This window comes from Babylonia areolata, chromosome 10 (genome assembly GCF_041734735.1).
Source record: "Babylonia areolata isolate BAREFJ2019XMU chromosome 10, ASM4173473v1, whole genome shotgun sequence".
NCBI lineage: Eukaryota > Metazoa > Mollusca > Gastropoda > Neogastropoda > Buccinidae > Babylonia > Babylonia areolata.
Window position 1 is genome coordinate 37,822,599 of NC_134885.1, and position 14,163 is coordinate 37,836,761.

A 14,163-nucleotide genomic window follows, 5' to 3' on the forward strand; every position below is an offset into this window, starting at 1 on the left:
ATATTAGTATCCACATCATCATCATCATTCTTTTTCTGAATGCAAGTGCTTTGTTTTTTACGATTACAGTTGATTTTTACATGACATTTAACATGTTTTGCCCTTATCCCCCTTTCACTATAAACACACACACACGCACACACACATACACACACATGCACACACGCACACACACACACACGGACACACGCACACACACACACATATACCACACGCGCGCGCGCAAACAACAAAACGCAGCAAGTAATATAATCATCAATTTATTCCATAATCATAATAATCATCTGAAAGCAATGAAAAAAATCATGATCAATCTCCATATCTACAATCAATCATTACAGAAATAAGTCATACAACACAACAATGATTATTCACGATTAGACGAAATTGGCGATTTCTTATTTTGTGTTTGAAGTGATCGACAATACGAAATTTGTGCATGATATAAATACTATCGACAGTTGTCCACTCGTCTTTCCGTTTGTAACAAAAATTGGCCAAAATATGTCTAGTCGTGAAAAAAAAGGAGAGAGAGAGAGAGAGAGAGAGAGAGAGAGAGAGAGAGAGAGAGAGAGAGAGAGGTTTCAATATATGTCTATACATACATACATATATATATATATATACACACATTATATATATATATATATATATATATATATATATATATATATATATATATATATAGAGAGAGAGAGAGAGAGAGAGAGAGAGAGATGTTCATTATCCTTGCAGCTTTTCTCCGTAAAACAACCGGAAGAAAAAGGAAAAAAAAAGAAAAAAAAAAAGAAGAGAAAAAAAAAGAAGAAAAAAAAAGAGAAAAAAAAAGAAAGAAAAAAAGCGCAAATAATTTTTATGAATGTCACAAGAAACCAAACTCACAACCTTCAGTTGATACGAAAGAAGACGTTTTTTTTAAATCTATTGTGCAGAAAAATGAGAAGCACTCGCAAAAGAAAAAAAAAGAAAAAAAAAAGAAGTAAAAAAACAAAAACAAAACAAGTATGGTGTTGTATGTGCAACAAAAGTTATCGTTTTCGACAGAGTAGTATTCACGTCGTTACCATTGCAAGCGCTTTAAAGCTACTGATACAGAAATAAATGAGAGCTCGAGAACCATACAATAAGCCAGACGGATTTTTCTGTCATAATACGGGTTTTTGAAAGACAGAAAGAGAGAACGGAAAAGAAAGAAAGAAAGTAAAATAGAACCCCCCCCCCCCCCGAAAAGTTCAGTTGGTGAGACATTCAGCAACACCTCTTTGCTGATATCTATAGTTACAGGTAAACTTAGGGGATATACTTTATAAAACGTATATTATAACACACGCAAGTCCATTTCTGTAAACCAAGCAGCCTCTACCTATGTTTGTCCCACATGTAGTCGAGATTGTCACTCCAGCATCGGTCTACACAGCCATAGCAGGAAGTGCAATGCCCGGCAGTGACTACATTTCCGGTGCAGCCATCGTCTCTCGAGACGGAAAGAGGCCGACGACATATACATACATACATACATATACATATATATATATATATATATATAACCAAAAAAAAAAAAAAAAATCTATATGGAACATGTTTATTGTATATGAACTTTACCACGTATTTTGTTTTTAATTCGAGACAGAAAAGCAAAATAACTGAGGAAGAAATATCTATTCGAGATGTGCATTATAAAGTTTCTGTTAATATCATCTCGGAACACAGCCAGTTCCTTTCTCTTTTTGTGCCCACTCTTTTTCCCGCCGTCCACACACTGGCGCATACAGTGCTAAGATTAACTCTCTCCATACGAACGGCGAAAGAGACGACGTTAACAGCGTTTCACCCCAATTACCATCATCAAAATATTGCAAGCGAAGGCTCTTACACTGAAGACGTGAATGTTGACAAAGAATACCACAATTCTGACGACGGAAGCTAAAGTTTGGGTCATTCAGACACCCACTGGACATCCGAGGGGTCTGTGTAGAGGAGAAGAGAGGACTGGCCGTACTGAGTGAGTTAAGACCAAAATAATAACGATAGTACACCTATTTCACACTTCATTTTCATTTCTTTGTTTTTTTTCAAAAGAACGACCTCCCACACGTCCCCGTGAATTCGACCAAGCAGTTAACAAAGAATCTGATATCAGAATAAAGCACAAACATACAATGTGTAAAACAATGCAACTATGGTTAAAAACAAAGGCAGAGAGAAAAAAAAAAATCTGCGTTAAAATACAGTTTTAACAGAACTAAAATAATGTTTGCTGATATCACACGCACAAGAAAATAAATCTGGACCTGGAAGTGAACTGATATAGATAGACAGATACATAGACAGATATATATATATATATATATATATATATATATATATATATATATAGAGAGAGAGAGAGAGAGAGAGAGAGAGAGGGAGAGAGAGAGAGAGAGAGAGAGAGAGAGAGAGATGGAGGAAGAGATGTTTTTATGTAAGAATTAAAATTAAGAATGGTTCATTTCAGCATCGTACAAGACATATACATTAATTTAACGTGCAACTTTGAAATTAAAAAACAACAACAACCGATGTGTGTGTGTGTGTGTGTGTGTGTGTGTGTGTGTGTGTGTGTGTGTGTGTGTGTGTTACGTAACCTTTCAAGTAGCTCTTCACATCCAACCAAACACCATACAGGAAACAAAGCTGCTTATTAAAGCAAGAACACTGACAGCCGTTTGAGGTTAAATGAAATATAAACACACGAATACGCTTTCTTTAAAAAACAACAACAAAAAACAAAAAAACAACAACCCCACCAATATAAGTTTTTAAGGGGGGAGCCCCTCACTGTTGTCTTCAACAACAAGGCCCAATTTCACAATAAACACAGAATCAGACAGACATACAGACAGACAACCCTACACACAGAAAAAAGCCCCCCCACCCCCACCCCCCCCAAAAAAAAACACAAAAAACCCCAACAAAAACAAAACAAAAACAAAAATTAAAACAAAACAAAAACTAATTAAAACAAAACAAACAAACAAACACAATACTCTCTTCATCAGAAATCGAGATAAATACTGAAGAAAAAAAAAAGAAAGCGGACATATAAAGATGAACATAGCCAAACCATAAATAGGTAGTTGTTTGGTTTTTATAAACTGTATCAAAATATAGCCTCATGTACAAGCGTTCATGTCAAACGTTGTGTGAAAACATCGAGCAGCTATAGAAAAAAAAAACAACAAACAAACAAACAAAAAAAAAAGCACTGACATGGAAATCACGCACGAGAAACTGTATCTGCTACCGGCATATTTCAGTCTACTTTATATAGAAAAGAATCTCAACAATTCTCAATTTCTAGCACAACCTAGATATAAATTGCTAAAAGAAAAGCCGCAGAAAAATTTAAGTACAATTATGACATTAAAAAAAATCTAACATGTTATTTCTATGAAAAATAAGATCAATAAAAACCGTATCCAGAGTTTGAAACAAAAGAAAGCATTCACAAAGTAAGTACAACAGTTGTAATCATTGCTCAAGAATCACGCACAAACGGAAAACAATACTTACGAATTTCCTATCTAGTTTTTGCATCAATGATTGCTCTAAAGCTGAAAGAGTATATCATCCCTCCGAAGCAAACATAATTTCTTTACTTTTAATTTCATTGTGGTCCTCGATTTCATGGGAGTAATTGTGTACGATAGGTTCCTTGCTTCAAACAGTCTATTTTATAATTCTCATGGTGATATGAGTTCGTAACTATTTTAGTGAAAGCAGTAACAATCTGACAAAGTTGTTATAAGTCTTTCGTTTCTTGGTTTCTTTTGTGTGTGTGTGTGTGTGTGGGGGGGGGGGGGCGTGGGGGGGGGGGGGGGGAGAGGGAATGGGGGGGGGGGGGGGGGAAGGAAGGGGGAGTGGGGGGAGGGGGTAGGGGTGGGCGTGCCCCTGCGCGCGCGTTTTGGTTTTGGTTATGAAAGAATCTTTAACACCGAATTATCATGCTTTGTGGAAAACAACAACAACAACAACAACAACCCAAAACTACTGTTTTATTCCTTTTTTTTGTGTTCGTGGGCTGCAGTTCTCACGTCCACTACCATCACAGAGTGTTCTTGTACGTCTATGACTGTTTTACCCCCGCCTTATAGGCAGCCACACTCCGTTTTCAGGAGTTTTCTATTTTTTTTTCAGCTGGGCTACTCTTCCTGATCACCCATTCTTGAGCCACTTTCTCACATTGACGCTATGGATTTCACTTGTCAAAGCAATATATCTGGCTTTTTTTGTTTGTTTGTTAAAAAAAGAAGATTATATCACGGAAGAAAGAATTTTATCGAAGTAAACCTTGTTATCGCCAACGTACATAAAGATTAAAATCAACGACAGAAAACAAAAATTAACATTGTTCTCACTGACAGACCAGAGTAAGTTACGTTGACAGAAAAAAACAAACAAAAAAACAAACCAAATGAATTTTATGTACATTCTAAATATGAAAATCAAAGTATGAATAACTCCTCAATAATTCGTGACGGAAAGCAAAAAAACAAAACAAAACAAAAAACAAAAAGCAAAAAAAAAATTAATGGGGCTACGTGATCATGCTTGGTTAGGCCTAAAACAGAACGACTGTGAAACCAAATTATATATTTTCAACAATGACACAAGTCTGTCAACCGGTAACCAGTCAATCAATCAAAGCCTATGGCAACAACATAATTATTACGTATCACAAACAGTAGCAGCATCAGCAGCAGCAACAACAACAATAACAAAACAACGAAAGCAACTTGGAATGTTTTGGCCCATGCTCCGATGTAGACACCCTACATCGGGAAACAGAAAAAAACAACAACAAAACAAAACAAACAAACAAAAAAAACCCCGACCAAACTATTTCCCACAGCTCATGACAGACCCCTCCCCCCACCCCCCGCCCCCCTCCCCTTCTACCTACACCCCCCTCTCCCCCATCGCCCCCCAAACCTTCACCCCCTCTCTTGCCCCCCCCCCCACACCCACCCTCCCATCCCTCGCCCTCTTCATTTTCCCAACGTGATGACTCTGAATCGAGTCACATGTAGTTTGTATATTATAATATATTATCATTGTACATATATGATTTATGCCTTAAATTATATATATATATATATTTTTTTTTTTACCATGCCTATATCCTTGCATTGACAAAATTAACAGTAGATTAAAAAAGAAGAAGAAGAAGAAGAAGAAAAAACAACAACAACAAAACAAAACAAACAAAACAAAACAAAACAAACCAAAAAACACAAAACAACAACAACAACAACAACAAAAAAAACCCCAAACAAACCAAAAAAACCAACAGAATCCCACATCCACAACGAGATTAATGATACGTGTCATAACATTATTATAACAAGAGAGGCAAGGCCTTCAAGACTCACTTGTGATACACTTAAAAAAAAAAATCTAATCGTTAAAATCTGTTCTGTATTTGTTATTATAAAGCTTCGCGTTAAAAAAGAAAAAAAGTCCTAACCAGATTTGAATTATGTCCCCTAGCATTAATTACAGAGTAATTTCCCTTTTTTACTATCTGCACCAAAACGTTTGCAAAATAAATAAAAATTCCATGCTTAGCAAAAGAAGTTCCTGTTTGAACAAAAAATGATAATAATGACTTCTCTTGTTGTTGTGTCAGAATATCAGATCAAAGTGCCAAAATTAGAGAATACAAAAAATATAAATATAACAGTAAATGCAGTTTGCATATAATTAGGCTTCATATTTTATTTTTTTGTGCCCATCCCAGAGGTGCAATATTGTTTTAAACAAGATGACTGGAAAGAACTGAATTTTTCCTATTTTTATGCCTAATTTGGTGTCAACTGACAAAGTATTTGCAGAGAAAATGTCAATGTTAAAGTTTACCACGGACACACAGACACACGCACACACACACACAGACAACCGAACACCGGGTTAAAACATAGACTCACTTTGTTTACACAAGTGAGTCAAAAAACCAACCCGACCAAACTATTTCCCACGATCCCACAGCTCATGACAGACCCCCCCCCACCCCAACCCCCCGCCCCCCCTCCCCTTCTACTTACACCCCCCTCTCCCCCATCGCCCCCCAAACCTTCACCCCCTCTCTTGCCCCCCCCACACCCCCCATCCCTCGCCCTCTTCATTTTCCCAACGTGATGACTCTGAATCGAGTCACATGTAGTTTGTATATAATAATATATTATCATTGTACGTATATGATTTATGCCTTAAATTATATATATATATATATATTTCTTTTTACCATGCCTATATCCTTGCATTGACAAAATTAACAGCAGATTAAAAAAAAGAAGAAGAAGAAGAAAAAAACACAAAAAAAACCCCACAAAAAACCCCCCCAAAAAAACACACAACAGAATCCCACATCAACAACGAGATTAATGATACGTGTCATAACATTATATATATATATATATATAAAGAAAAAAAAAAGCGGCGACACATCGTATCACTTCTGTTTAACTTTGTTTTGTTTCGTCGGTGATCACAACCCGCAACCGCCCATCCCCTCTCTCTCTCCCTCCCCCCTCAACGCCCACCCCCCCTCCTCCTCCCCCCAAAAATGTCCGTCACAGAAGCGCAATAAACAAATAACAACGATGTGTCCTGGCTTAACGAGAACTAAGCTTCTATTTAACATGGCGATATTAATTTTTAACATATGATATGATTGAATGACAATCAAATAATCACATTTATATATATATACAAAAAATCAAATAATCATATATATATATATGATTGTATGTATATATACATATAAATACACCTTAATTCAATAAAAGATCTGGGGAAGAGAGCGAAAGAGATAGACACATAAATAAATAGATAGATAGATAGATATTTAGAGAGAGAGAGTGAGAGAGAGAGAGAGAAAGGGGGTAGAGATTGAGAGAGAGAGGGGGGGAGAGAGAGAGAGAGAGACAGAGAGAGGGGAGAGAGACAGAGAGAGGGGAGAGAGAGAGAGAGAGAGAGAGAGAGAGAGAGAGACAGAAAGAGAGTGAAAGAGAGAGAGGGAGGGAGGGAGAGAGAGAGAGACAGAGAGTGAAAGAGGGAGAGGGAGAGAGAGAGAATGGAATGGAAAGGGACAAGGGAAGGTAGCGGGTTGGGAGTGAGGCGGGGAGGGCGGGGGGGGGGGGAAGGGGTGTGTGTGGGGGTGGGGGGTGGGGGGGTAGGTGAAGTCAGGGTATCCATGGCAACAAACAGAACTGTATGCAAAAAGACGACCAGGGTCATTGGCGAGAACACTGCAATGGATGGGGAATTTCACTCTCACACTCTGGAATGCAGCAGAAGTCTGACAACAAGTTCAAGGGTGGTGAGCCTAAGGTGTCAAAAAAAGAAAAAGAAGAAGAAGAAGAAGAAGAAGAAGAAGAAGAAGAAGAAGAAGAAGAAGAAGAAGAAGAAGAAGAAGAAGCAGAAGAAGAGGGTCAAACCGTTCATAGTTTACACGGTGAAAAAGCTTTAAATACTCGTATGCAATGGAAACTGCATAAAGCTGCGAGGTGAGAATTTTAACCATCAAACTTCCTCGGTGATACTTTTTTTTTTTCTTTTCTAAAAAATACAAAGCAACGATACGAAAATCGTGATTTTCATGCTGGTTGGTGTGGCTATAAAATACACGTTTTAGTGTCGATTTAATATTATGACTGACGTGCATCCGTGGAAAGTGTTTTTCTTTTTCATTTCTGTTTAAAGACAATTTCATCGTCAGGTGACGCTTTCGCATTGCTGGAATCTGCATTGCTGGCAGCTCATCAGGATGCAAAATGCCACAGTTCTCTGCTCTGATGCATATTCCAGAAGTTCGAAGGCATCGACTTCAGTTAAAAAAAAAAGCAAAAAAAAAAGCAAAAAAAAAGCGCCTAGGATTTCGATCTCACATAAGATCTCACATAATGCAGTGTCTAAACCAGGTACTGCTGAGTTAAAAACCCTCTAACTGATATTAACCATTTTCACGATGGGAGTTCAAAAACGTAAACTTTTGGCTGCTTGTAAATCACCATAACCTTTTTGAGGGACCATCTCAGAAGCTAAAAGGGTTAAGCCCTGTATTTATTTGGCGTGGACCAACAAGGTGAGGGGGGAAGAGAAAGAGGGAGGGCTGGGTATTGTGCGTGGTTATATAAATTACAAGACAGGGTGGAGATGGGGATGGAGAGAGAGAGAGAGAGAGAGAGAGAGAGAGCTCAAAATGAGGACTGATCTGGTTCAATGTTCCACCATTTTATAAACGATTCACGCATATTTCTTTTTTTTCTTTTTCTTTTTTTGCCCAAGAAAGTTCTTTTGTCCAGGCTCTTATTTTCTTGTTCTTGTTCTTGTTCTTGTTCTTCTCTCTCTCCCCAACACAACAACAGCAGACCAATTACTCTGCCTTCCTTTCTTCACAACGGCGCCCAAAATTCACATGGCCGGCTTACAAACAAAATAGTCAACATTTTCGTCTCAAAAGAATAACGACACGGTATGAGGAGCCACTTTGTATTAAAAAAAAAAAAAAAAAAAAAAGGAAAAAGAAAGAAAGAAAAAAAAGAAGAAGCAAAAGCTCAATCCAGTTCTCCATTCAACACGACCAGGAAGGACGTCAGAACTGACGTCAGACGGAGGAGCACCAATCAGGAGCGAGGAAGAGATGACGTCACGTACCAGGTCACCAAGCACCAGGCAGCAGCGACGACCTTGGTGAACGCACAGTGACAGCGTATCGACGATGCGTCTGGAAACACAGAGAGAGAGAAAAAAAGTTCGGTTAGTTGGTCAGTTTGTGTGTGTGTGTGTGTGTGTGTGTGTGTGTGTGTGTGTGTGTGTGTGTGTGTGTGTGTGTGTGTGTGTGTGTAGAATGGTGACAGGTACACACACACATACACGCACGCACATGTACACACACACACACAAGAGCTGATTTTCACGTGTGTGTACGTGTGTGTGTGTGTGTGATAACTCTATTACTATTACTACTACTACTACCAATAATAGCAATAATAATAAGAGCAATGATGATGGTGATAATAATGATAATAATAATAATGATAACATTACTACTACTACTACTAACAACAACAACAATAGTATTGATAATGACAACAGCAATAACACCAATGATAATAATGATAACATTACTACTACTACTACTACTACTACTACTACTACTACTAACAACAACAACAACAATTATAACAACAACAATAATAACACTACTTCTACTTACTATATCTCCCCCCTCAACCCCCATCCCCCAAACAGACACGGGACCATCCATCCATCCATCCCTCCATCTATCCATCCCTCCATCTATCCATCCCTCACTCACCGCTGCCCGTGTGTTTATGATGGCCGGTGCCGTTGCCACGCCCACCACCATCACCACCTCCTCCTCCCTGGCCCCCGCCCTCGTCCCCGTCGGTGACGCTGCCCTCCTCCCCACCTCCTTCCTCTCCTCCTCCTCCTCCTCCTCCTTCCCCGTCGTCACCACTCCCTTCCTCCTCCTCCTCCTCCTCTCCCCCACCACCACCCACCACCACCACCACGTCGCCCTCCTGAACCTTTGTCTTGGTCGTGGTGGTAGTTCTCAACGTGGAAAGCAACGAAGACGATGACGATGACGATGACGATGATGACGATGATGATGATGATGACTTCGCTGTCGTAGTGGAGGAAGAGGACAAAGGGACCACGTCCACGCTGATGTCAACATCGTCGTCGTCGTCGTTGTCGTTGGTGCTGTTGTTGTCTTTGTTGTTGTTGTTGTGGGCGGAGGCGAGTGTCAGTTTCTGCAAAGTCTGCAGCTGGTGTACGGTGAGGACACAGTTGTGGGGCGAGTGGAAGTACATCTTGTAGATCTCGGTCACGTTGTGGAAGCACACAGGCACGTGGTGCGCCACGCAGTACCACAGCTCGTACAGGGACCTGCAACAAGGTTGGGGTTAGGTGGGTGGCGGTGGCCAATAATATAATAATGATAATGGACATTTGTTGAGCGCTTTCCTCCCTTAACCCTTTCACCGCCAAGCTCGCATTTATGCGCAGGCGTGGTAGAGGACCCATGTCAATGAAAGGTGACCATTCATTGGTCTGTTATCCATGAACCTACTGCTCTTAATGTTCGGTGGTAGGATAGGTCATATTGTCTATACATCGCAGGGGGGAATCCCCAGCTATTCTTAGCCACTGTCTTTTCTGTGTTTATACAACAAGGGAATTTTGTACTGTAAATTGACTGGCGGTAAAAGGGTTAAAGGGAGATCAAAGCGCTTTACAATAAACATCAAACACACACACACACACACACACGCGCGCGCGCGAGCAATAACTCACAAAAGAAATAAGAAAAATAATGATTTAGCGCCAGCGCACGATAATATAAAACAGATTCAGAGATTACGCGTATTAAATAATACACACACACACACACACACACACACACACGCACACACACGGACAGCACCACACGGATAAGTCCGCGACACACACACAGCACCACACGGATAAGTCAGCGAAATACAGACACTGTCAGTCGTTTGGGTCGTTTTTCCTCTACATACATACATACAGAAATAGATTGACAGACATGCACGCACACACAACTCTCACAGCAAACAAACAACACACACGCACACACAAAGATGCTCAGGAAAGAACTAAAGCCGTCCAGAAACAACTAAACAATATTGCTTAATGGTGCAAAGACACAGGATCTTCCATCAATCCAGCGAAAGCCCAAACGTTGCTGTGCACCCTCAACAACAGAACCGCGAGCAAATCACCACCACCTGTGTCATTCGACGGGATTCAGATCGAGAGAACTGAATGCCTACGCTACCTAGGAATACACTTCGACAGGATGCTGACCTTCAGAAAACATACGGAAAATACTGTTCTCAAATGCAAAAAGGGCCTTTCAGTCTTAAAAGCAATGGCAACCAAAGGTATTGAACAACGCCACCTCTTCCTGCTATACCAATCACTCGTCCTCAGTGTGATCGACTACGGACTTCGGCTAACAACGCCATCTCAAAGCAACCTCCTAAAATTAGAAAGAGTTCAAAATGAAGCTATGGGGCTGATCCTTGGAACAACAAAAGACACGCCCACAGAAACCATGCGATACCTGCTTGATCTTCCTTCAGTGCAGGCCAGAAACAAGTTAGAACAGGTTAAGACCTGATCTTTCTCATCTTAAACATTACATTTTGAAATTATACTCAATACATAAAAAGCTTGTGCGTTTTACTCTCAGTGTACAGGGCTTTCACTATGTTCATTCGCCCAAGTGGTCTTTTTCGGAAAATACTAAAATCAATACGACGAGTGGGCTTTATAGATCTATTGGCTGAGCCCTGAAGGTCATGGGCAAAAATCAATTGCGTACACATACTTATACACATTCAAAGCGCATGCTCATATTCTTCGCGAACGCGAACGACGCCATTTTGTTTCAAGTTATTGACCTGCCCGTTCAATCCTATATTCAATGGACAATACACAATAACATGTGATGGAAAGTTGGAGAAGGAGACCGTTAAATATTTATTCAGAGAAAGATTTGTGAACGCCTCATCACTTACTGGATTATGCCCCAAACTGCCATAAAATATCCACAGAATCAGTCGGAATTCACAGTTAAAAATAATAAACCATGTGAGTTAATACCCTTGAATTGATGAAACGTAAAAATTTCCAGTCTTGACGTTTCTCAAAATGAAGTCCTTTTCACTTCATAAGACGTTTAGAAGTACTTGTACTTGGCTCTACATGTTATTAGTTTAAGAAAATATTAAATTTTCATATCAACTTTAAAACTATAAAACTAGAATGAACATAAAAGAGAAATTGAATCGACCGTGTCAACCGGGTGTAACTAACTGAAACTTGTACATGTATCTAGATCCAGAGAAAACGGCTAAATGTTGCAGTGTGATTGCGGCGATAGCCACGTCTCCTTTACCGCGGACTTAAAAAGAATTTTTAATTGCCCTCAAAGATTTTTTGAATGCCCAAGATACACCAGAATAATATGATTAAAACACCGTTCTCACAGCGAATACCGCAATCGATTTATCGCCCTTTAAAAAAGCATGTTTGAATATTATATTTTTGAACGTCAGTTAAGGAGCCACGATAGTGTAATGGGTAAGACAGTGTCTTCTCCCCCGAACACGCGGAGTTCGAATTTGCCGTTTGGACTTCTTTTTTTTTCTTTTTCTTTTAACCCGAAGCTTTATAATAACAAATACAGAACACATTTTAACGATTAGATTAAAAAAAAAAGTGTATCACAAGTGAGTCTTAAAGGCCTTGCCCCTCTTGTTAATTTTTGTAACATGCTCAAAGGAGGCAAAAAAAAGTCATTTTAGCTTAAGTAAGATGATTAGAATTGCAAATGTTGTCTAGCTATACTTTTGGAGTTAAAAGAATTTGTGTTTTCTCAACTTTTACGTGACATTGTTGTGTATTTGGAAATTTTGCAGATTTTGGATTATTTTGCAGTAATGCTCCATACTCCAATAGGAGTGAAAGGATAATTAAAAATTGAAACTTGAAACTTGTGTGTGTGTGTGTGTGTGTGTGTGTGTGTGTGTGTGTGTATCCATATATATATATATATATATATATGTATATATATATATATATAGAGAGAGAGAGAGAGAGAGAGAGGTGGCATGCAATGTGGCGATTATATATATATATATATATATCTGTATGTGTGTCTGTGTGTGTTTGCCTGCGTCTTGGCTTATGAGTGAGTGTATGTGTGCGCGCGCGCACGCACGCACGCGCATATGTAAGTATATATGTGTGTACTAAAGCAACAACAACAAAAGAGTCAACAAAACAGGGGCATTGCAAGAGGAAGGCGCGGGAAGGTGTGGGTGTTGGTTATGACTGAACGGATGACTTCCTGGATATGGGTTTCCTTCCTTTGAAGCTCTCGTTGCGTAGGAAGAAGGCAGCCCTGCTGGTCCGCTGTAGTAGAAAAAAAAAAAAAAGAAAAGAAAAAAAGAAAAAGAAAAAAAAAGAAAGGAAGGATGGATGGATGGATGGATGGATGGAATGAGGATTGCTCCGGCCTGCAAACCATGTTTTTCTTCTTCCACCCCACCTTTCCTCCTCGCTCGTTCACGTGGGCGGCTGGGGCTACCGATTTTTTTTTTTTTTTTTTTTTTGCCACCAAAAACGTCGTCGGGTCTGTTCGGTTCTCATGCAGTGATTTAAGCGAATTTCCTCTGTTTTTGCACTTGATTACACTCTGACCTGCCCACACATCTAGTAAAGAACCTGGATCGAGCCGGACTCTTGACTAACAAAAAAATATCATGAAGTTATGCAGTCTGACATTTTTTCTTTCTTTATTCCTTCCTTCCTTTCTTTTCTTTCTTTCTTTCCGTCTTTATTATTATTATCATTGTGATGATGATCATGATGACGTTTATTATTCATTCATTTATTTTCTATTCATTTTTTGTCCTCCCCTCAAGGCCTGACTAAGCCCGTCACGGTTGGGTTTGCCTGCTGGTCATGCATCTGCTTAGCATATGTGGTGTAGCGGTGTATGGTCCATCTTTTCTGATGGCACATCGTATGTGAGCACACGTACACACGTGCAAGCGCGCGCGCACACACAGACACACAGACACTCACACACACAGGCCAATACACACGCCCACACAGAGATAGTGTTCATATTACAAATCAGTTCATAGGAAAATTAATCTTTCACAGTCACACGCGCGTGCACACGAGGACTGCGCGTGTATATTATGATCACTCGACCATAGAAACAGCCACTTATCGAACGACTCAGTTCTAAAGCCTATAAATAGAAGCCATCGAGAAAGATCCGTTTCCGAAAAAAAGAAAAAGAAAAAAAAAAGCCACAGGTCATGGCTGATATCAACAGACACTCCTGAATCATAAATCGTGATTTTTCGCGACACCTTTCTTTTACATCCGGCCAAAGGACAGCACGAAGGATTATTAAGCTACCGGAAACAGTTCACTTCCTACCCGTCATGCCCTCCTCGCCTGTCCCATTTCCGGCCAACGAAAGTACAACAATGCAAATGGCGTTCGCGCCGCACGCGTTTTTTTTTTTTTTTTTTTTTTTTTCTCAGG

The 14,163-nt window shown here is 39.6% G+C and overlaps 1 protein-coding gene across 1 annotated transcript in view; it reads right to left on the reverse strand.

The window, feature by feature from the left end:
* The window catches only part of LOC143286350 (uncharacterized), a 373,862-nt gene that overhangs the window by 11,845 nt on the left and 347,854 nt on the right, over positions 1–14,163 (reverse strand). Inside the window, exons 3-4 of the mRNA XM_076593891.1 lie at positions 9,688–9,957; positions 8,647–8,767 (exon numbers count right to left, since the gene is read on the reverse strand). Of these exons, the coding sequence (XP_076450006.1) occupies positions 8,647–8,767; positions 9,688–9,957 (391 nt within the window). The remainder of the gene's footprint in view (positions 1–8,646; positions 8,768–9,687; positions 9,958–14,163) is intronic.